Source organism: Physeter macrocephalus, chromosome 9, assembly GCF_002837175.3.
Source record: "Physeter macrocephalus isolate SW-GA chromosome 9, ASM283717v5, whole genome shotgun sequence".
NCBI lineage: Eukaryota > Metazoa > Chordata > Mammalia > Artiodactyla > Physeteridae > Physeter > Physeter macrocephalus.
In genome coordinates this window covers 26,642,536-26,664,816 of record NC_041222.1, presented here as the reverse complement: position 1 = coordinate 26,664,816, position 22,281 = coordinate 26,642,536, and the positions used below count along the sequence as shown (strand labels likewise).

At 48.8% G+C, this 22,281-nt stretch overlaps 1 protein-coding gene across 1 annotated transcript; it reads left to right on the top strand.

Moving 5' to 3' along the window:
* Positions 1-6,583: 6,583 nt before the first annotated feature.
* ALDH1B1 (aldehyde dehydrogenase 1 family member B1) lies at positions 6,584-11,298 on the top strand. Its single transcript, XM_007118565.3, has 2 exons — positions 6,584-6,643; positions 8,682-11,298. The coding sequence occupies exon 2, from the start codon at positions 8,692-8,694 to the stop codon at positions 10,243-10,245; it is 1,554 nt and encodes a 517-aa protein (XP_007118627.1). The 5' UTR covers positions 6,584-6,643; positions 8,682-8,691; the 3' UTR covers positions 10,246-11,298.
* Positions 11,299-22,281: the final 10,983 nt, after the last annotated feature.

The following is a 22,281-nucleotide window of genomic DNA, read 5'->3' as shown; positions in this document are numbered from 1 at the left end:
CATAGTGAGGCAGGCCTCTGGCGTCCCCAGCCTGGGGCTCTGCCCACTCCATCTCATGTCCTCTCTCCTCTGTGGTTCCATTGTCCTCATTGTGCAGACACAGTCTGCAGTCTGTGAGTGGCCTGAGGATGGGGATGGTGTCTGGTTCATCTCTGCACTGCCAGGGCCTCTGTGACAGGGTTGTCAGTAACAGGAGCTGAGGGAGGGAGGGATAATGGGTGGCAGATGCTTGCCAATGTGGAAACTGCTGGGCCTGGTGAGGGCTGTGCTGAGGAAATAGTCTTTGAAGCAGAGAGAACTGACTCGAGACAGAGGTGAAAGTCAAGGGCATCCTGAGCAGCTGCTCATCCCTGCTGCCCTACTGTGGTCTCCTAGGAGCTGGATACTGCTGGATCCAAGACACCCTGGTGCATTCGTTGGCAGATCTGCACTATGTGTCATTAACGGTGGGGCAGCATTTCAGGATCACTCAATCAGAAAGTGTGTGAAGATACACTTGGCCCCTGCCAACTCTTTGCACTTCAACCGTTGCCTCATTATGGCGCAGAACCAGCAAAGATAAGAGGAAGGGAAAGTCAGTTGAATGGGTTTCATAAGTAACATGCATTTGGAGTCCAAAGTTTGTGGTCCAAGGACTCTGCTAACAATGAACATTATTTAGCAGCTTTACTAGAACTTTCTGGGGCCCTGATCACCTAATGGCCCTTTCGTTCATCTCATAGCCCCTCCTTTGATAGTGGAGAAGACCAAGGCCAAGAGAGAGGAAGTTGCCGAAGGTCACAGGGAGAGGCTGGTGAAGGGACCAGGAGCCAGGCTCTCACTCCAACCCGCATGCCCTTTGCACAACCCTTGCCCGTTGTGTGCTTGCTGTCCAATCATTAACTGTGGATTTAGAAAGACATGGACTCCTTGGGGCCATTCATGAGGGTCATGAAGGGACAGATCCATTATACAGAGTCTTTGAATCAGGAAGATACATCCTATTGATGTGGTAACATAATCTTTTCTTATTTTTTAAAAACTTTTATTATGAACAAGCTTAAATATACACACAAAGAGAGAGAGAGAGAGAGAGAGAGAGTATAATGAATCCTCTGTGCCCATCAGCAGCCAGCTTAATAATTATCAACGCCTGCTGTTCTTGGTAATATAACTTGGTAACATAACTTTTCCCCAGGAAACTAGAGGAAATACGTGCTCCAACCAGTATGATCTTTTCAAATTGCAAACGGGATCGGTATCGTGTTAACTGACCTCCTTCTTCCTCAAAAGTCTAATAGGATCCTCTGCTGTCGAAAAGAAGACAGAGCAGGGCTCCCACCCTGCCCTAGACAGCCTATCTCTGGACTTCTTTTAAGTGAGGGAAAGATACACCTCCCTTTTCTTTAAGCCACTTTTATTTTGGGTTTCCTCTTACATCAGTAGTTCACAAGTGTAGCTACATTTTAGAATCAACAGAGGAACTTCAAAACAAAACAAAATGAATGAAACAACAATAAAAACCAGACAAAGCAGTAAAACACTGAGGGAATTCCAATTCAGTTGGTCTGGAGTGTTTCTCGGGCATCAGTGTTTTAAAAAGCTTTCCAGGTGATGCTAACACACAGCCACAGTTGAGAACCTCTGTTTAATCATATGTCTGAACTGATTCTGATACATGGCTCAGCTGAAAGGTCATCTTCTCCCAAGAAGTCCCAGGAGGAGGAAATCTGGACTCCCTCTTTGTGCTTCCACAGAGCTGGGTGCTAATCTCTATTAGAGGTATATGGCAGTTTATTTTTATTTTATTTTTATAAATTTGTTTATTTTATTTATTTATTTTTTGGCTGTGTTGGGTCTTCGTTGCTGCGCACAGGCTTTCTTTAGTTGCGGTGTGCAGGGGCTACTCTTCGTTGTGGTGCGCGGGCTTCTCATTGCGGTGGCTTCTCTTGTTGCAGAGCACGAGCTCTAGAGCGCAGGCTCAGTAGTTGTGGTGCACGGGCTAAGTTGCTCCGCAGCATGTGGGATCTTCCCAGACCAGGGCTCGAACCCGTGTCCCCTGCACTGGCAGGCAGATTCTTAACCACTGCACCACCAGGGAAGCCCTAAATGGCAGTTTAGTGCATTCATTTTGTTTGGGTCAGTCTCTCTGCTGTCTCCAGGTGGCACCATGTGTGCCTGGGCCAGGGGTCAGAGTTCTTAACTGGGCCTCCAAAATTCTGCATGGCCCACGCCTCCAACCTCTTCCAGAACCATTCACCCCTTTGTACTTCCCACTTCTGCCCACTTGTCTTTTCCCAGTTCTTTGAATGCATCTTGACCCCTCCCACCTCCAGGCCTGGGCACACGCCTGTCCCTATTACCTGCAATTTAACCTGCCTCTTCATTCAGTTGGGCCCTACTTGTCTTTCAGATCTCATCCTCTACCCTTGCTATTCAGAGCGTGGGCTTGGCACTAGCAGCACTGGCATGACTGGGCAACTTAGACACGCAGAACAGAAGGCATTTATAGTTAACAAGGTTTAACAAGGTCTCCCAAGTATGTAGAATGCTCTGACTCAAAAATATGATTGGGGTGAAGGCAGGAGAAGGGGGTGCTGTTTATAGAAGAAAGGAATGTTGGGCAGACAAGAGAAATGATGTCCACCATAATTATGGAGTGTCTACACAACAGAATACTGTCGACCACCTGGCCCGCTCCAGCTAGGCCAGAGGCCATAATCCCAAGTGCCTACAAGGCCTATAGATTGAGTGAATCAATGTATTAGTTACCATTTGTTAGCTGTAACAAATTATCACAAATTTAGTAGCTGAAAACAACACAAACTTTATCTTGCCGTTCTTGGGGCTCGGAAGTCTGAAATGAGTGTCACTGGGCAAAATTAAGGTGTTGGCAGACCCGTGTTCCTTCTGGAGACACTAAGGGAGAATTGTTCCCTTGCCTTTCCCAGCCACTTGCATTCTTTGGCTTGTGGCTGCATCACTCCAACCTCTGCTTCCATCATCGTTATCTTCTCTGATGTTGACATTCCCATCTCCCTTTGATGAGGACCCTTGTGATTACATTGGACCCACCCATATGATCCAGGATCATCTCCCTACTTCAGGATCCTTAACTGCAGACGTCCATGTGCTGCCACAACGTCTGTTTCCATCCCAGTGTTATTTGTGTGTTTGTGTGAGAGTCTCGATTCTAGTCGGAACTCAGACACTCATTCTCCTGTGTGACATTGGGCAAGTCCCTCTCCCTTTCTGGATTTCAGTTTCCTCAACCATGAACTGACGTGCAGAGGGAGGGAACGAACAAGGAAGCCAGGCAGGTGGGAGGGAAAGAGTTTGTGGTAAAGACTCAGGGCTGCTTTGGTTTGACAACATTCAGACTTAGTTCATGTTCACAGACTGTAAATTTAGCAGAATGTAGAGGTCCATGTAGGAGAAAAAGAGGGGGGGGGGAGGTATATTTTGGTTGGCTTTTACATGCATCTTTATTTTTAAACTTCCATTTCCTGCACCTCCCTTGGTGTCTTGACCCCGTCTTCCATCTTCTGTTCAAATGCAGAGAATGGAGGCACCTGCTATGTTCATTGTAGAATCGACGCCCAGGGAAGCTGGCATGTCTTTTTGTTTGGAATCTGTCTGATCCATTCATTATCTCAGAGCCTGGAATCTTCTCCAGCAACTTCCTAGACATCCAAGCCTTCAAAACCCTGAAAGATAGATATAGCTTCTCTTTTCCCCACCAGGCCAGTGTAAACACATCCTTGGGTGACATTCTTTGCTGACAATGACCTGACTATGGCTTGTGTTATCTCACCGTTCCCCTTCAATCCTTTCAGTTCAAACACTCACAGTGGCTCCAGGCCCAACTTGCATTCTAGAGGCCTGGATCGTTTTTTGCCAATTAAAAAGCTGAATCTAAAACATTCCTTCTGCAGAAATAATCTGTGCATTTTACCCTGAGCCATTGCACATTCATCCGTCTCTCTAAACCATAAATGTCAAGCACTGTGGAAGGTTTTAATTTTTAAAATTTTTGGATGCTTTTACAAATGCCTTGCAACAGGACTACCTTCTGGTGCCAGCCACAGCTTATGAAGTGTCAAGGGTGGGCCTTCTGGATGGACTCTAGATACAGACAAAGCATTCACTTGATAAGTTCCTTTCTGAAAACCACCCATGATGGAGTCATAGACTCCCAAAGACCACTTAGGCTGCTGCTTCCCAAATATAGTTGTGCATCAGAAGCATATGGGGAACTTAAAAAATTCCTGGATCACAACCAACATCTAATAATTTAGAATCTCTGAAGGTAAGCCCAGGGAGATTATAAAGTTTGTTTGTTTTGTTTTTTTTAATGCTCCCCAGGCAATCCTGATGCACAGCTACATTTGGCAACCACTGGTCTAGTTCAGTCCTTATCTGGTATTCTCCTCTATAGGATTTTGCCAAGTGGTTTTATATCCCTCCTTGTACTCCTCCAGTGATGGGGGGCTCACTGCCTTTCAAGGCAGCCCCTCCCACCCATCCTTAGCCAGCTCTGCTTTGTCATGAAGTTCTTCCTCTTGACCCCGTTAACTTCCCCTCATGGGTCTGGCTCTGTCTTCTAGGGCCCCACAGACTACGTCTGTTTTTGCCCTTTGGAGATTTGGAGGGTGAAATCCTGTCCCTTGAGCCCTGAGGGGTGGATACTCCCAGTTCCTTCAGCTCCTCCTCACAGGACACAGCCTCTCCCAAGGGGTCACTTCTTGTTTGCTGTTGGCCTCTCACACCTGCCCCAGCTTTCCAAGTGGTCTGACCATATGAAGACTGACTGATACTTGCTTTGTCATAGACTCACTGCCTCTAACAATGAGGCCTGTTAATAGTTGACCAAATAATCCTGAAGTTAATCTACCAAGGAGTGCCATGCCAAGTGCCCAAGGGGTGCTAGGCTGGCCATGTGCTGTGTGGGAGGCAGAAGGGGTTTTGCAAGGGGCCACATGGTTGCTGGGAAAACATGAGCATAGATGTGGCAAGACACAAGATGTAGTGCTTTTAGTGAAGAGCTAAATTTTGCCTCAAGGACTGTGAACACCCTAAGGATGACATGGTAACAAAAGATTGCATAGAGATGTAGCTTAAGGAAAGAATCATGTGAAATTAGTCAGGTTCAAACAGGAAACTGTGAATACTCTAAATATGTGGAGAGGTAGAGAGTTAATACAGACATTGGGTGCTGACAGAATTGCTGGAAAGGCCAGAGGGAGGGAGAATCAGGGAGGACTCGGCCTTCAGGACTGATGCCCAGAATGAGATGGATGTGGCCCACCAGCGTTGTTACTATCTGAGGCCTCCTCTGGAGCTGTTTAGCTCAAGACACACCCCTGCAGCCATGATTCAAAGAGCAGGTAGGGAACAGGTAGCTGGAGTCAAGGAGCTGCAGTCACAGTGGCCACCCCACACCCAGGAAGCTGGAGAAGGATGCAGAAAATCCTCAAGTTTCTACCGTCATGCTAGTGATGACCCAAGGGGACAGGACAATACCCTCCACCTTCCACATGTGACAGGGATACTGCTAATCGGCACCACTGAGTTCACATCCAGAACTCTAGCTGCAAACAAGGCTGGGAAACAGCTTGTAGCTTCCCAACGTCTCCAACCAGAAGGAGGGTGCAGTGTAAGTGAAATGACTGAGAGATGCAGGTTCTGGATTTAGCTTCCTTTATGGCAACAACAAGATGGAGACAATCTAAATGTCCATCAACAATCCACCCTACCATGGAATTCCACACCACCCCGGAGAGGATGATGTTGTCTTTTAATTATTTAGTAACACGAGAAAAGGTTCATAATAAATTGCTGTTAAAAAAAAAAAGGTAGCAAAATAGAGGTCACCATATGATTTCATTTTTATTAACAGAATTTTTGAAAAATGCAGAGGAAAAAATACCAGCAAGATGAATGGCAACTTTGGGGTGAAAGGATTGAAAGTAATGTTTTCTTCTTGTATCCTTTTCTGTGTTTTCTAAGCTTTCTACATTGCACATATACTCCTTATGTCTTTTTAAAAAAATGCAGCTTTTAAAAACACAAATATAAAATCAACTGGGAAAAAGAGCAGAGAGAGTGGAAGACAAATTAGTGAAACAAGGAAAAAACAGAGAGGGGAGGCCCAGAAGGGGTTAAGGAGAAGTTCAAATGATGGTAACCTAACAAGGCGCAGCGTGTTGCGAGACAGGAAGGAAAAATACAATTGGGGGTCCAGTCTCCGATTGCTGTGTGACCTGAGAACTCCTACCCTTTCGTAGTCTTTGTTTCTGCTCCCCACGAGGGCCTTAGGACTCCAGCTCCGAGCGGCGATGCGAGAGGAGAGCGCTGGCGTGTTGCGGGATACCCCCCCCCGGGGTAGGGGGCGCTGGGACGTGGGAAAGGTCGGGCGCTCCCCGCCCCCCGCCCCCAGTCCCATCACCCCAGTCCCAGCAGCCCCACACGCCTGCGCCCGGAGGGAGGAGCTGCCTTGGCAGCGGGGCGGGAAGTCGGCGGTGCCCCACAGGCGGAGCCTCATTGGTGGCTGAGCCCCGCCACTGCGCGGAGGCGGGGCCTGCGGCGAGCTCCCAGCCAGAGGCCAGGCTAGACCTGTGAGAATCCCAACCTGCACCCGAGCGCGAGCGCCAGCCTGCTGCAGGTAACTGGCGCCCTTCCCCCTCGGTCCTCCGGACAGGCCGCAGCTCCCCTTCCTGCAGTGGAGGCTTCCTCTCTGGGTCTCGGCTTCCCCACGTGGGGGCCGGCCTTTCTGCCCCGGAGGCGTGCACTGTAGGAACCTCTTCACGCTTCCCACCCCACCTTCCGCACCCGGGTCCCGGGTTGGCGCCTTATCGCCCCGTGGACTCACACCCTCGAAACCTTCCCGGTTAGCTCGGCCTCATCGCTCCCGCCCACCGGGCCTACTGGGCCCCTGACTGGTAGCCGAGAGGCCAGGACACGCACTCCCTCCCCGCAGAAAGGGTGAGGTGGGAGCCACCTGGTCCTCGATGACCCAGAAGGTCCGGTCCTTGGCACATTGGGCGCTAATAGTGGGAACTGTAAGAAATTGTCCGTAGTACGGAAGAAACACAAAGCTAGGGCTGTGGGAATCCAGCCTGAGGCTCCTATTCTTAATTGCTGTGTGTCTTCAGTGAGTCCCAGAACCTCTCTGATCCCCAGCTTTCTTCCACAATGAGGGTCATCAGGGCTGCTGGAAGCCTCGGTGAGTTAATTACTGAGAAGGTGGCCTAGAAACTGCAAAGCATGGTGTACTTTGAGCAGTCCTCTTCCCATATGCAGGTGGAGGCCCAGTGCACACCCCACATAGGCCCCTAGAGTAGAAACAGCCTTGGCTGGGCATGAAAGCAGGCTTGCCAGCCTTGGTCTGTGACCACCCCTCCCGCCTGTTGAGCCCTTGCACCACCACCCCATGGATTAGTGACCCCGCATCCCCCTTATCCTGACCTCCCCTGGGACCCCTCCTTCCTCAGACCCAGGCCTGTTGGACCCAAGGCTGCTTCTGTCCCAGCATGGGGCAGAGTCCTGAGCAGAGTGGACCTGTGTGCACCCCTGACAGTTCTGCTGGCTCAGCTTCTTCCCAAGGGACGGCTTCCTGGGCAGCACTGATTTGCGTGGAGCCAGGGACCTGGCTGGGGTCTTGTTTTCCTAGATGAGTTCTTTGCTCCTCTCCCCAGTGGCAGAGGGTGTGTGTGCTGGGGTAGGGCAGGTGCAATTCCTTTTGGGGGCTGGTGGGGTAAGGCTCAAGAGAGACAGCAGAGGTGGAGGGATTGATGTCCTAGCTGGAGAGTAACTGCTTTAATGAATCTAGGAAATTTATATACCATTTAAATTACATTGAATAAATTATATAGACTGTTTAAATGTTATAGTTGTTTTAATAAAGTCTACACTGTTTTCAGAGTTGTAGGCAAGAGTAAACAGAGCCTTCTTTCCAGCTGCCCGACTCACTGCACTCCTGGGAAAGCTGAAGCCGGGACTGGGCTGGGCTGGGCTGGTTTCTGAGGGTGCCGCCAGGTCCGATGACCTGGGTGGGCGTGCCAGGCTTTTCATACGCACGACCCCATTCAGCATTCAACAACTCTGGCTTTGAGTCCCTTGGGTTTTTACTCTACCCATAGGTCAGTTAAACAGCCTTAGTAAACAGCCTTTGTGGATATTTTGATGTTTCCTCTGTCTGTCATTTAATAACTACCCACTGAGCAGCTACTCTGTAGCCAGTGTAATTCTAGGTATCAGGGACACAGCAATGAATGAAACAGGAAAAAAAGTCCCTGCCCTCATGGAGCCCATTTTGTTGGGGAGAGGCAGACAATAAACATATAAGCATGTACATATACTATTTGGTATGTCAGATGGGGGAAGGTAGAGCACAGTATGGGGGCGAGAGAGTCCTGGGGCTGAGGAAAGTTGCAGTTTTATAAAGGGTGGTCAGGGAAGGCCTTACTAAGAAGGTGACATTTGAGCGAAGACCCAGAAGAGGTGAAGGAGTGAGCAAGAGGCTAGATCGGACATGACAGAATTGAACCAGAGAGTTCTTCAGGGCTTCTGTAGCCCTTATGATCCATGTTTTCAGAGGTGACACCCCTTTATGCTAGAATCTTGGAACATCTGAGCTGATGGGCCTTTGGGGGACCCCTGCTTCCCTCTCCGTGTTCACCCTGGCTCCTGTCCCTCTCCAGAGTACTCAGCATGCTGCGCTTCCTGGTGCCCCGGCTCTTTTGCCTGCGCCCTCTGGCCACCCCGTACTCCTCAGCAGCAGCCCTCCCCAGCCCCATCCTGAACCCAGACATCCGCTACAACCAGCTGTTCATCAACAATGAGTGGCAAGACGCGGTCAGCAAGAAGACCTTCCCGACAGTCAACCCTGCTACAGGGGAGGTCATCGGCCATGTGGCTGAAGGGGACCGGGCTGATGTGGATCGGGCGGTGAAAGCAGCCCGGGAGGCCTTCCAACTGGGGTCTCCATGGCGCCGGATGGATGCCTCAGAGCGGGGCCGGCTGCTGAACCGCCTGGCTGACCTAGTGGAGCGGGATCGTGTCTACTTGGCCTCACTGGAGACCCTGGACAATGGGAAGCCTTTCCAGGAGTCTTATGTCTTGGACCTGGATGAGGTCATCAAGGTATACCGGTACTTTGCTGGCTGGGCTGACAAGTGGCATGGCAAGACCATCCCCATGGATGGCGAGCATTTCTGCTTCACCCGGCACGAGCCTGTTGGCGTCTGTGGCCAGATAATCCCGTGGAACTTCCCCTTGGTCATGCAGGGCTGGAAGCTGGCCCCGGCACTTGCCACGGGCAACACTGTGGTCATGAAGGTGGCAGAGCAGACCCCCCTTTCTGCCCTGTACTTGGCCTCCCTCGTCAAAGAGGCGGGCTTTCCCCCTGGGGTGGTAAACATCATCACAGGCTATGGCCCGACAGCAGGAGCGGCCATTGCCCATCACATGGATATCGACAAAGTTGCCTTCACCGGCTCCACCGAGGTGGGCCACCTGATCCAGAAGGCGGCCGGCGATTCCAACCTCAAGAGAATCACCCTGGAGCTGGGTGGGAAGAGCCCGAGCATTGTGTTGGCCGATGCCGACATGGACCACGCCGTGGAGCAGTGCCATGAAGCCCTGTTCTTCAACATGGGCCAGTGCTGCTGTGCCGGTTCCCGGACCTTCGTTGAAGAATCCATCTATGATGAGTTTCTCGAGAGAACTGTGGAAAAAGCTAAGCAGAGGAAAGTTGGGAACCCCTTTGAGCTGGACACCCAGCAGGGGCCCCAGGTGGACAAGGAACAGTTTGAACGAATCCTGGGCTACATCCAGCTTGGCCAGAAGGAGGGGGCAAAACTTCTCTGCGGTGGGGAGCGTTTTGGAGAGCGAGGCTTCTTCATCAAGCCCACGGTCTTTGGTGGTGTGCAGGATGACATGAGGATTGCCAAGGAGGAGATCTTCGGGCCTGTGCAGCCTCTGTTCAAGTTCAGGAAGATGGACGAGGTGATTGAGAGGGCCAACAACACCAGGTATGGCTTGGCTGCTGCTGTGTTCACCCAGGACCTGGACAAAGCCATGTACTTCACACAGGCACTCCAAGCTGGGACGGTGTGGGTAAACACCTACAACATTGTCACCTGCCACACGCCCTTCGGAGGCTTTAAGGAATCTGGCAATGGGAGGGAGCTGGGGGAGGATGGGCTTAAGGCCTACACAGAGGTGAAGACAGTCACCATCAAGGTTCCTCAGAAGAACTCGTAAGAACGGCTGCCAGGGAGCGCCAACTCTAGTCCAAGGATGCCACAGCCACCTACCAGTGGTTGCCAAACAGGTTCTTAGCCATGGACCCCCTTTATTTGTTCCAGATGAACACTTAGAGGGAACCTCAACAAATAAAGCAATTAAAATGAGAGCTGCTCTAGTTAAAGCAGGGATGGGGGCTGGGCTCCGAGCCCTGTACGCCTGTACTCCAGCCCCCTTGGTGGCCCTGTGTTACTTCCATGAAACCTTAGGAGTCTCTGAAAGACAGATTAAGAAACACTGATCCGGACCATGGCTCTCAGTTCTTCTTACTGATCCAAGGACTTCCCGGTGGATTAACTGACGTCTTAGTGGGTAGACTCATCTCAGACATGGGATTGGAAGGCATTAGGAGCTTTAAACGAGACCCCATAATCTTGGCCCCATTCTTCAGTGACATAGCCTAAAAGCCAAGGCTGCTTTTCTTTCTCTAAGTACCAGTTGCTGGCTGGTTTGCTTGCTTGCATTGCTTCATTTTGCTACTGATTGTCCTTAATTTGAGGGAAGGGGTAGAAAGAAAATGCATTTATATAATCATTCACGTAAAATAAGCTCAAACAGCCCTAATGTCCATCAACTCATGAGTGGATAAACAAAATGTTTCTATGGAATATTTCTTATACTGTTCAGCCTTAAAAAGGAAAGAAGTACTGACACATGCTACAACGTGGGTGAACCTTGAAACCATTATGCTAAGTGAAAGAAACCAGACGTCCAAGGCCACATATTGTATGATTCCATTTATATGAAATATCCAGAATAAGCAAGTCCATAGAGACAGAAAGTACATTAGTGGTTGCCAGGGGCTGGGGGAGGAGGGAATGGGGAATAGCTGCTAATGGCTATAGGATTTCTTCTGGGGAGGTTTTGAAATGTTCTGGAATTAGTGTTGATGGTTGCACAACTTTGTGAATATACCACAACGCACTGAATTACATACTTTAGAAAGGGTGAATTTTATGATATGTGAATTAATTTCAGTTAAAAATTAAAATAAACGCACACATTCTGTTTTCAGATCAATTTTGTATCAATATTCTTTTGCTGCTGAACATTTTACAGAGTCTTGGGGATGGAAGGGACCCCGATAGTCAGAAGTCCCCTCCATAATATTTCTAGTTTTGATTTTGTTTTCTCCCAGCTGAGTGACAAAGTGCAACTTTAAGACCCACAGAGAAAAGTGCTGGGTCCTGCCTAGAGCCAGTTTATTTCAGCTCTCATTTCAAGGCTTCCGCTGGCATTGTCGCTCCAACCCTCACCAATACACACCAGCCCTCAAGCCAAGCTCAGCATCAGGGCCATCCTGACATGCTAGGGTGTGGGGAATTTCAAACCTGAGAGTTCAGTTTGTTTGTTGTTAGTCTCACAACTCCATTCCCCAGCTGATGGGAGTGAGACCAAGTCAGCCAGACCCTGATTCAGAAACAGAATGCTGATCTTCTCTCTCCTTGTCTTCCATCTTTCTAGACCATGCTGCTCATGACTCACCATACTTTTAGGTCCACTCAGCCTTGTGAATGCATGCCCCCCGACCCCGTCATCTCTTTAACACCCCATTATCTCATCTAGGCATTGAAACGATTTTGTTCAGTATCTTACCTTGGAGTTGGCCTGAAACTGCTTCCTGAGGACTCAGGGTCCGTTTGGTCCCTTCATCTCTCCTTCCTACGATCTCCTTTCTACACCATTTGTCTAAGGCTGGGGTGACCCTGACTGCCCCCAAAAGTGCACATTTTACCTATTTTTCTTGGAGGCTATTGGCATGGTGAAAGTGTCTCGTGAAGTAGGGAAATGAGTGAGTGGGTGGATGAGTCAGTGGGGCCTCTAATGATTAACATGCAACATCTCAATGTTTTAACAAATTCATTCCTCGTTTGCTTCTCAATATTTCTAAACCGGACTTCCTTGGTGGAGCGGTGGTTAAGAATCCACCTGCCAATGCAGGGGACACGGGTTCAAGCCCTGGTCCGGGAAGATCCCACATGCCGCGGAGCAACAAAGCCCGTGCGCCACAACTACTGAGCCTGCGCTCTAGAGCCCACGAGCCACAACTACTGAGCCCACGTGCCGCAATTACTGAAGTCCGCGTGCCTAGAGCCCGTGCTCCACAAGAGAAGCCACCGCAATGAGAAGCCCGCGCACCACAACAAAGAGTAGCTCCCGCTCGCCACCACTAGAGAAAGCCCGCGTGCAGCAACGAAGACCCAACACAGCCAAAAGTAAATAAGTAAAAAATAAGTAAATTTTTTTAAAAAATTGCTAAACCAAAGAGGAGTTTTGTAGAGGGTGTCCCAGTATGGGGTGGGACTGGAAAAGGATAATCTTCTAGGTCGCTTATTTCAGTCCCTAAAATTCTGAGACTGAGGAGTCAAATAGGTCAGATTCCCAATCAGCTCAGCCCCCCAAATCCCTATGTTCTCATCACCATTGCTCTGAATGCGGGGAAGTGTGAGCAGGGAGGCTGAACCGGGCATCATCACTGAGTGTGGACACTGCCTGCATGATGACTTCACTTGGTCATAGACGTTGCAATCCCGGGGCATCCACCCATTCGACGAACTTATACCAAGCACTTAGTTTGTCAGTCTCTATGCCTTACATGCCTTTGAAGTCTCACAATAATCCTATCAAGTAGGCAGTGGGGTTACCCTTTCTTCAGAGGAGGAAAGAGAAGCTGAGAGGTTTTGTATGCAGCTCATTTGGAGTAATTTTCCCATGTGCCTACACTATGGGCCTGGAGGAAGGTGTGATACTGTGATTTATAATGAGACGTATATATTCGGTCTTCATGCATTTCTGGCACAGCTCTTAAAACCCTTGGAATTTCCTAAGTGATGAGAGTGATAAAGGTGTTTTTTGTTATGTTAATGAAGTGACTTTTGGGCCTGGACTTGTGACTGGCATCTGAAGCGGGGTAGGGGTGGGTGGGGTGGGGGTGGGGGTGGGGGACGGACGAAGACAGTCTAGTAGGACTGACCCCTAAATGGGATTTGATACTATCTCTGGGTAGATAGTGTCAGAATTGAGTTGAATTCTACTACCTGCTTGTGTCTGAGAGGACGGGAGGGGGGGGGGGGGGGGGGGGGGGGGGGGGGGGGGGGGGGGACGGACGAAGACAGTCTAGTAGGACTGACCCCTAAATGGGATTTGATACTATCTCTGGGTAGATAGTGTCAGAATTGAGTTGAATTCTACTACCTGCTTGTGTCTGAGAGTTGCTTGTTGGTATGGGGGACGCCCCCTTCTGAGCAACACACACTTTGGAATTGGGTCCAGGAGACAGGGGAGGGGGAGGCAAACTAAGAGCACATATAGTCAAACCCCGAAGCCTGGAGAGCCCACAGCAATGCCAAACAATCCCAAACACCCAACCTCTGCTGGAGCCATCAGGCTGCTGCTCCATCACCCAGATGCCAGGCCACTTAAGAGCTTCAGTTTGGGTTGGCTGTATTCTGGGTGTGAGGCTGCCCTCTGGTGGCCTCTTTGTTAATTAATTTGAAGGCTAAGGTGCTGGCTCTAGGCAAGTTGTAGGGAAACAGAATTGAATGAGGCCGTCCCTGTCCTGCAGGGGCTCATGGTCTGGCAGGGGGATAATTACAGACCAAGGTGAAAAGTGCTGTGATAAGTAGAAGTACAGAGACTGTAAGCTCACAGAAAGAAATAATATTAAGCACCCACAATGTTTGTAAGGCACCTACAATAATGTTTGTTATATCATTTAATGCTTCTGATTACTCTCAAGGCACTTATTATTATCATTCCATGCTTGATAAATAAACATGGAAGCCCAGCCATATTCAGCCAGTAAGTGGAGCCAGGACTCAAATTCAGGTCTTCTGACTCTGTCTTCCGCACCCAGCTCAGCCCAAGGGAAAGGCCCCATGGCAGGAGCATGGGATTCTGCAGCATGAAAAGGAGGTAATCTGGCACAGGGATGCAGGAAGGGTATTCCTGGGAGAGGAAAGGGCATGGAGTCTGTGAGAAAGCACAGAGGGTGCAAGAAATGGTGTGAGGAAGGGAGAGACCTGGGAGGAGGCAGGGACTGGATGGGGAAGGGCCTTTACCCCTGTGAGGAAGGCCGCATGTTGTCCAGCCACGAGGGTTTCAAAGGAAAGTGATTGGGTCATATTTTGGTTCCTAAAGCTGGCTCTGCTTCAATGTGCAGGATAGGTTGAGGGGTCAGCTTGGAGTGGGAGCCCACTCGGGACACTGCTGCCTATGCCAGGGATGCTGACCTGAACCAGGTGTGAGGATGGGTGGGAGATCCTGGGAGCCAAGGGGTGGGCTTTGGGGTCTGGTGACAGACTGCTTGCAAGAGGAGAGAAAGTTAGGGTGACCCTGAATTCCCTGCTGGGATAACAAAGTGGATGGTGGTGCCCCCACTGGGAAAGGGAGCCCAGCTGGAGGAGCAGGTTTGGGGACAAGGTAGTGAGTTTATTTATTTATTTGTGTGTTTATTCAGCACACTTTATTGAGTGCTGGCTACGTGCTGGGAAGTATTGTTGGTGCTGACGATACAGCAGGGAACTAAAGTCCTGCACATCCTCCCCATCAGGGGGAGGCTGACCGTCAGCAAAATAAATGAAATATTTAGTCTGTCAGATGGTTAAGGTTATTAGGGAGAAAGGTCCTGCTGGGAAGGGGAATAGGGAATATGGATGGGGTGGGGGAGGAATTGTTATCTTCAATAAGTGATAGACCATCTGAAGAGGTCCATCACTTAACAAAGGTCTCACTGAAGAGATGACAAAGGACTGAAAGAGGTGTGGAAATGGCAGGTGCAAAGGTCTGGAGGCTGAAGCACACCTGAGGTGTCCAGGGAGCACACTGGAGGCCAGGGAGCTGGATGGAGCAAGCAGTGGGGAGAGACAAGGACAGAGAAAAGGCAGGGCTGGGGGAGGGGCAGATGGTGAGAGCTTTGAAGGTCACTGTGCCCAATGGGGCCTTTACTCTGAACGATGAAGGAACCAGAAGGGGAACAGGGCTGGAACGTGATCTGACATGTTTTAAAAGGATCACTGGGTCTGCTGTGTTGACAGCAGATTGCAGGGAGGGCAAGGATAGCTTGATCTTTTTTTTTTTTTTTTTGCGGTACGCGGGCCTCTCTCTGTTGCGGCCTCTCCCGTTGCGGAGCACAGGCTCCGGACGCGCAGGCTCAGCGGCCATGGCTCACGGGCCCAGCCGCTCCGCGGCATGTGGGATCTTCCCGGACAGGGGCACGAACCCGCGTCCCCTGCATCGGCAGGCGGACTCTCAACCACTGCGCCACCAGGGAAGCCCAGATAGCTTGATCTTGATGATGCTGACATCAAGGGGTGGGTGGAGGATGAGAATTCTGTGAAAGGCACTAAGGAAAAGCAGGAGGAAGACCTGGGAGAGAGGAGTCAAGAAGCCAAGGAAGGCGGGAACGGGAGGGAGCCATGGGTGGAATCAAGTGTTTCCAAGAGATCAAGTAAGAGGAGGCTGAAGCCATGGGGGTCCCTGGAGACCTTGGTAAGGGCAGGTTGTGTGAATGGGTGGGGGCAGAAGCCAGACTGCTGTGTGTTGAGAGCACCACTTAATCCCCCCAAAAAGCCCCAGTGATCTGTACATTAATCCTAGAATTGGAAGACCTTGGAAGGAAAGCAGGAAGGCACATTGTGAGGGTCTTTGAGAGCCCCTAGCCTCCCCATTCACTTAACCAGAGTGGACGGAGTGACCGTCCAAGGCCAAGGAACTCAGTGGGGTCAGAGCGTGGCCTGGATTACGGGTCTCTTGCCCCCAACCAAATGCTCTTCCCACATGTATCAGGGTAACATTAGCTACCACAACAAATAAACCCCCAAGTTTTCAGGGTTCAACACAACAGTGCTTTATTTCTTGCTTATTAGATAATAATCTAATGCAGGTGTGGTTAATCAGCATTTGTCCTCCACGTGGAGATTCAGAAACACAGCTTCCTTCCATCTTGTGGCTCCACTGTCTACAGTACTTCTTGATCATTTTTATGTTATATATTCCTTTGAGACGCTAGTGAAAGCTAATTTTTTTCACCAGAAATAAATATGCACATCCACACAAAATCTGGCACACTTTCAAGGGGCTCATAGACCCCATGAAGCCATCTATAGAATTCCTATGAGTCCACAGGCCCAGGTGAAAACCTGCTGCATGGGGCCTTAGAGACCTCATGTTGGGGAAGAAAGTACAGAAAAGGCACAGCTACTTCTTAAGGCCCTGGCATTGGCGTGGCATGCACTGCTTCCATGCCCAGCCGTTGGCGAAAACCATCTGACCCAACTGAGGTGCAGAGGGAAGTGGGAAACGTAGTTATGGGGACACTTCCATGTTGTCCTCAAGTTTTGGAGGACAGCTCGCTCTGGCACACAGAAGCACCTCTTTGCAGTTGTGCACAATGGTTAGAGTGTGTCTTACAAAGATGCTTTTAAAGCTTAATCCTCTTGTGGGCTGTTCAGTCCTACCTTCCAGCCTTACTCATGCTGTTTCTTTCTCCTTCTTTCTTTCCTCTCCAAATTCAGCCCATTGTCTTGGAGCCTTGTTGGGGACCTACCTCCTCCAGGGTGCTTTCTCTGACCATCTCAATCAAGTCATCTCTGGCCCCTTTGAGCTCATAGCACCCACCCTTCTTTTAGTCTTGCCTTGTAGCAGCTCTTGTTCGTTATCACGGGTCTGATTTTCTGTCCCACCAGGCTGTGTTTCCCGCAGACCCCCAGCATGTCTGATCTGATTCCCTGTGTCTTTGCCACTCAGCTCACAGCCCTCAGTATACCCTAGAGAGTGGACGGTGCATGTCCATTCATGCATGGGATCCTCAGGGCAGCAGGACAGGGCAGTGATGCTGACCTCCCTGGACTGATGAGGAAACGAAGGCTCCTAGAGTAGAGGCAAGTGCCCCAGACCCACAGACCATGGCAGGGTTTGACCTTGGTTCCGGGTCTTCCAACCCCAAATCTAATGCCCACTCTACCCCAGGGATGACTGCAGCACCTTCAGTAAGCAGAGACAGGTCGAGCTCTCTGCACCAGGGCTGCTACTCTGGGGGCTGTGAGCAACAGTAGATCCCTCAGCACCGAGCAGTGCCTGGCGCCCAGTAGGTGCTCTGTAGATGTGTGTGGTGGGTGGATTCACCAATGAAGATGAGAAAAGCTTCTGCTCCCTGCCTCCCATCCCCTAGCATTTATGATTTTTACTCTTCCCCTGACATCCAACCACTCCCTAATATCATGGGGGAGATTTAGGATAACAAAGAGACAGCCATAGTGAAAGGAGACACAGGTGCAGTCAATGCTGAACTCAGAGGCAGTCATGACTGTAAAAAAGTTCATGCTCCAGGAGAGAGGTGTCGGCTTGAGCTGAGCGTGGGCAAGTGTATCCACTTCTGCCCTGGATGATGGGCTCCCCACGCTCTGAATTCATTATTCAGCTGCATACACCAGGGCACTTTAGTTTCCCTTAATTAATTAAAATATCACATAATAATCATTCTCTGATTTAATGTTCAGGAGGCTCTGGCGAAGGCTGGGGATGAGGAAATTTATTATAGGAGACTGTTCACTGTCAACTGGTTTGCTCGTTCTTATTAATTTTTCCTGCATCATCCGTTTCTGTGGGAGAGGAGAGGGCAATGTTTTTTAAAGACATGGGATTAATTTCACCCTAAAACTTGAAGAAAAGATCCATTTTGACTAAAAACTACCCTTTCTTGTTTAAGGTGGAAAGTGGATACCTTTGGGATTGAACACTAGCTTTTGGATTATCTTCCTCAAGCCTAGTTATAACCCAGTTGACAACAGAAGACTGAGATTCAGGCCCACCTCTTATAGCATCAAGTCCAACCTCTTCTGATGGCAGTTAGGGGTGTGGCCAAAAACTACCCCGCTACCTGCCACTAGAGCTCTCAGCCACAACTGGTCACTACTCCCCATGCACAAACTACACTGCACTTCTCCACCCCTGCTCCTTTTACGTGCTACTTCCCTAGCCTGGAATCTCCCACATCACTTCAATCCCCAGCTCAGATGGCTCTCCTCTTCCAGGAAGCCTTCCTTGATCTCCCCCTACTCTGATCACAAAGCAGACACCTTGTGCTGTGTGGCAGGATGGCAACCTTGTCCCACTCATCCCCACTCAAGTCTCACCTGAGTGCAGGGCCCAGGTCCCACATACCTTCATATTGCCAGTGTCTGCACCCTCTGGCCTCTGGAGAATGCTATTCTGTGTGCATGTGGGGTAACAGAGGGCAGATCTAAGTGAATGAATTAAATAGTAGAATGCTTATACAGTGGGAGACACCAGTTCAGAGGGAGTTAGAAGGATCAGGCTGGCAGCAGATGATTAGTTAGGGCTGGTTAAAAATTGCAAGCAAGGTGACCAGGTACGACTGTAACCACAGCTCACGTGTGAGAGGTAAGGACAATTCGGACGACAGTAGTTGATGTGGACAAGCAAAAGAAGGGCAAGATGCATAAAGGATGATGGAGAAGTATCAGTGGGACCTGCACCCACCTACAGCAGCGTTCCAAGGACAGAGACCACAAAGACTGTCTCTAAAAACATTTATTTTCAGAGTGCAGGGGTCCTGTGACATCATCACATCTATGAAAATAGGGTAGAAAACACAGGCTCTGAGGGCATCATGTTTCCAAATGATAAAAGCCACAGCACACATTCGCTTAGCCTCTCAGAGGTCTTGGGGCTCTCACAGATGAAAAGTCATCAGGTTGGAACAATCATGCTAACCTGCCTTTTCGGTTTTGGTGAAAACCTCAGAGAGTGTAACATTTATTATTATTATTTTTTGTACATCATCACGATGCTACACCCAGCCTCCTGCAGTCTTGATGCTCAGCCCTGTCACCCCGGGGCTCCATCTACCCTGCTCTTTGGGTCCACATCCAGCTCTCCAATTTTGACTGGGCAAATTTGAGGTGATTCAACTGATTTTGCTGAATGTGCTTATTAGCAGATGCATGATGTTGTTCTATGTGCTTATTAGCAGATGCATGATGTTGTTCTACTACCTTCTCTACAGTTCCCTATTCCTCTGATATGGTTTCACTAAGTCTCTTCCCAAGCCATCTCCCAACCACTCAAATCACAGAGGAATTAACTGCAGACTTGGATACGGAAATCACTGCCGTGGGGTTTGGGGGAGCCGAGTAGGGAGGGGATGTGAGCGGATCCCCTGGAAGGCCCAACCTCCAACAGACAAGGACAGCTCCCCTTTTGATCAGGTTCAATTTTGACTTTATTCGAAGAAGGGGTTCCAATGTTTTAAAGTTCGAAAACCACCCATCTAGTTTCATTCCCTTCTTATTCAAGTGAGGAATTGAGGTCCAGAAAGTGAAGGGGACTTGCTCAGGGTCACCCAGAAAGATAGGGGTGAATTCCCAAATGGACCTCATGTTTCTGGATTCCTGGGCCACCCTCCTGCTATGTACGTCAGGGTGATGCCACCCCAGCATTTCAGATGTGGAACAGCCAGGCTTAAAGGCAGAAAATGCAATTCCAGAAAGGACTCCAAAATGCAATGCCCAGTGTGAGCGGCTTGAGAGTGTTGCTTTAAAAGTTGAGATGGACCTTAAGGAGAATCCCTGAAACCTGTGGAACTGGCAGCATCTTCCTTTCCATAGTTACGAGATTGTTCTGAGAAGCAGCACCATGGAGTGGAAAGGGTGCCAAAGAGGACCAGGCGCCCTCAGCTCCAGTCCTTCTCAGAGGCTTTCAGGCCTCAGGCAAGCACTTTACTCTCGGAGCCTGGTTTTCTTCATCTGTAAAGGGGGAGGGACATTAATGCTCATCCTGCCTGCCGTCCCAGAGATGGAAAGTGACCAGGCAGGACAGTGTTTCTTGAAATTTAACAACTATCCACATGTGAGATCCCAATTCTGATTTTAAAAAATTTTAGTCACCGAGGGGGTCTATTTTTTTAGGCCAGATATTAAATATTCTCCTTTTTTCTTTCTTGATTAAAAGAAAAGAAAGAAAGCTTTATTTCTGGGTGAGGTCAAAACATCTCTAAGTAAAATGTAGTCTAATACACTCTAATTCCACAGCCCAGAGAGAGCAGTTAACCCCATTTTTACAATTTGATGTCCAAAAGCCAGGTCTCCACTGCCATTTTGGTTAGAGAATGCTGGGCTTGTTAATAAGTGGACATCTTGGTCCCCAGATGCCCAGCCAAGGGGCCCCTGAGTCTGGTTAAGTGTTCCATCTAGGACTAAGTCTCTTTAAAATGGGAAAACAGCAGGAATCACAGCTGTGCACACCTTCATATGAAGCAATGGCATTTGTTTTTGAGGGAATATTATTTTTAAAAGAATGCTAAGACTACACTTCCCATATTTTTTCTGTAGGACCATCTTACTCCAGGATGGCAGTGTTTGAAGGGACGTAGGTAACATCCAGTCCAAATACCACATTCACAGCTGAAGAGACCAAGGCCCAGAGAGGGAGGGACCTACCCAGGTCACACAGCAAAGTTAGAGAGGTCAGGCAGAGGACAGCGGGACCCTCCCCCCTCTTCCTACAACACATACTAAGTCACTAATCAGCCCTAGACAAATGAGGTAAAGAGTCACAGCTGACACACGCCTCGGTCCAGCCCTTTAGAATTACAAATATACCTAACATGACCTTCCCTTGGAGGGAGAAGTTAAAAAAAGAATTCTCACAGAGCTATTCATTTCAGAAGTATAAAAAGGCTACATGCAGTCTGTTTTCCCAGCTAAAAACTACATCTGCATACGAATCTAGTTTGCATCTAATTTTTAAAAACATACAAAAGCGGTTATCTACAAACAGTTCTTCCAGTTCTTCACAAAGCAAAAAAGATCCAGGACTTGACTTTTCCATCATCCTGTAGTCAACGTTTCTAAGACCTTAGAAGAAAAGAGGGAAAAGAATTAGAGAAAAAAAGGCTGCTCTGTCATAGTCAACTATGTGTTAGATGGAAGATGGAGGAAATGCCCCTAACTTTAAATCTCTCCCCAACCAGGAGTGGTGCTGGTGGGGAGCAGAGACGCCTGTGGGGGTCTAGGAAATACATGTAAGGCCAATGGATGGTCATTTCAGGGAGGCAGATTCCAGCTTAATATGCAGAAGAACTTACAACTATTGGAAAAATCCACAGATGGTTGTTTGGTGGTAGTGAGCTCTGTGGCCCTGGAGGTATGCAAGCAATAGCCGGCCAATTCTGCATGTTGTAGAGGGAACTAACTCAAGGACTGGGCCGTGGCAATGGTATTAAAATTCCATGGCTCTTTGTGACCCCTTTGAAAACTCATTTATAGTAGACTATATTCATACCCTGGTAACATTTCTGTTTTAAAAATATAAATATATGTACTTATAAATTATACATATATTTAAAACATGAAACATACATACACGCACATATGTACATACAGAAGTATACATACAAGTGTACAGGACAAAAAGTCTCAATACTTGACTTTTTGATACATATATGTAACTATACACATATATAAAAAACTAAAAGTTAAGTATCAGGAGGGCAACTTTAAGAGCCATCTCCTCACTGAATTCCTATTTGACAATTTTACACCTTACATTTTCCTCCCTGTTTCTAGAAGCTCTAACTACTTGCAGAGCTACAGACAAGGAAGAACCTGGGAATAGACCCATGAAGCTCAGACTGTCTTCTTTGCGGGCGTGTTTTCACCTGGGTGCTGTCATAGTGACCACGTCTGCTCTCTTAGCACCCTCACTGGGCGGACTTGGAGAAATAGAAAAAACTAGGTGGTCTTTTTCACCTGACGGACACCCATAACACTCACAGCTCTTGACTTTGCATGCCAGTGGGAAGCCCAGTGTGATACATGTGTAGAACATACCACAGAGTCTACCTGCCAATTGTAATATGTTCCTACTCTTGGTTTGCATTTCTCTGGTTTCTTTGATTCATGTATTTTTCTTCTTATTTATTATGCATCTTATGACTCATCTCAATCTCCCGTGACACAGGTGTACAAATAC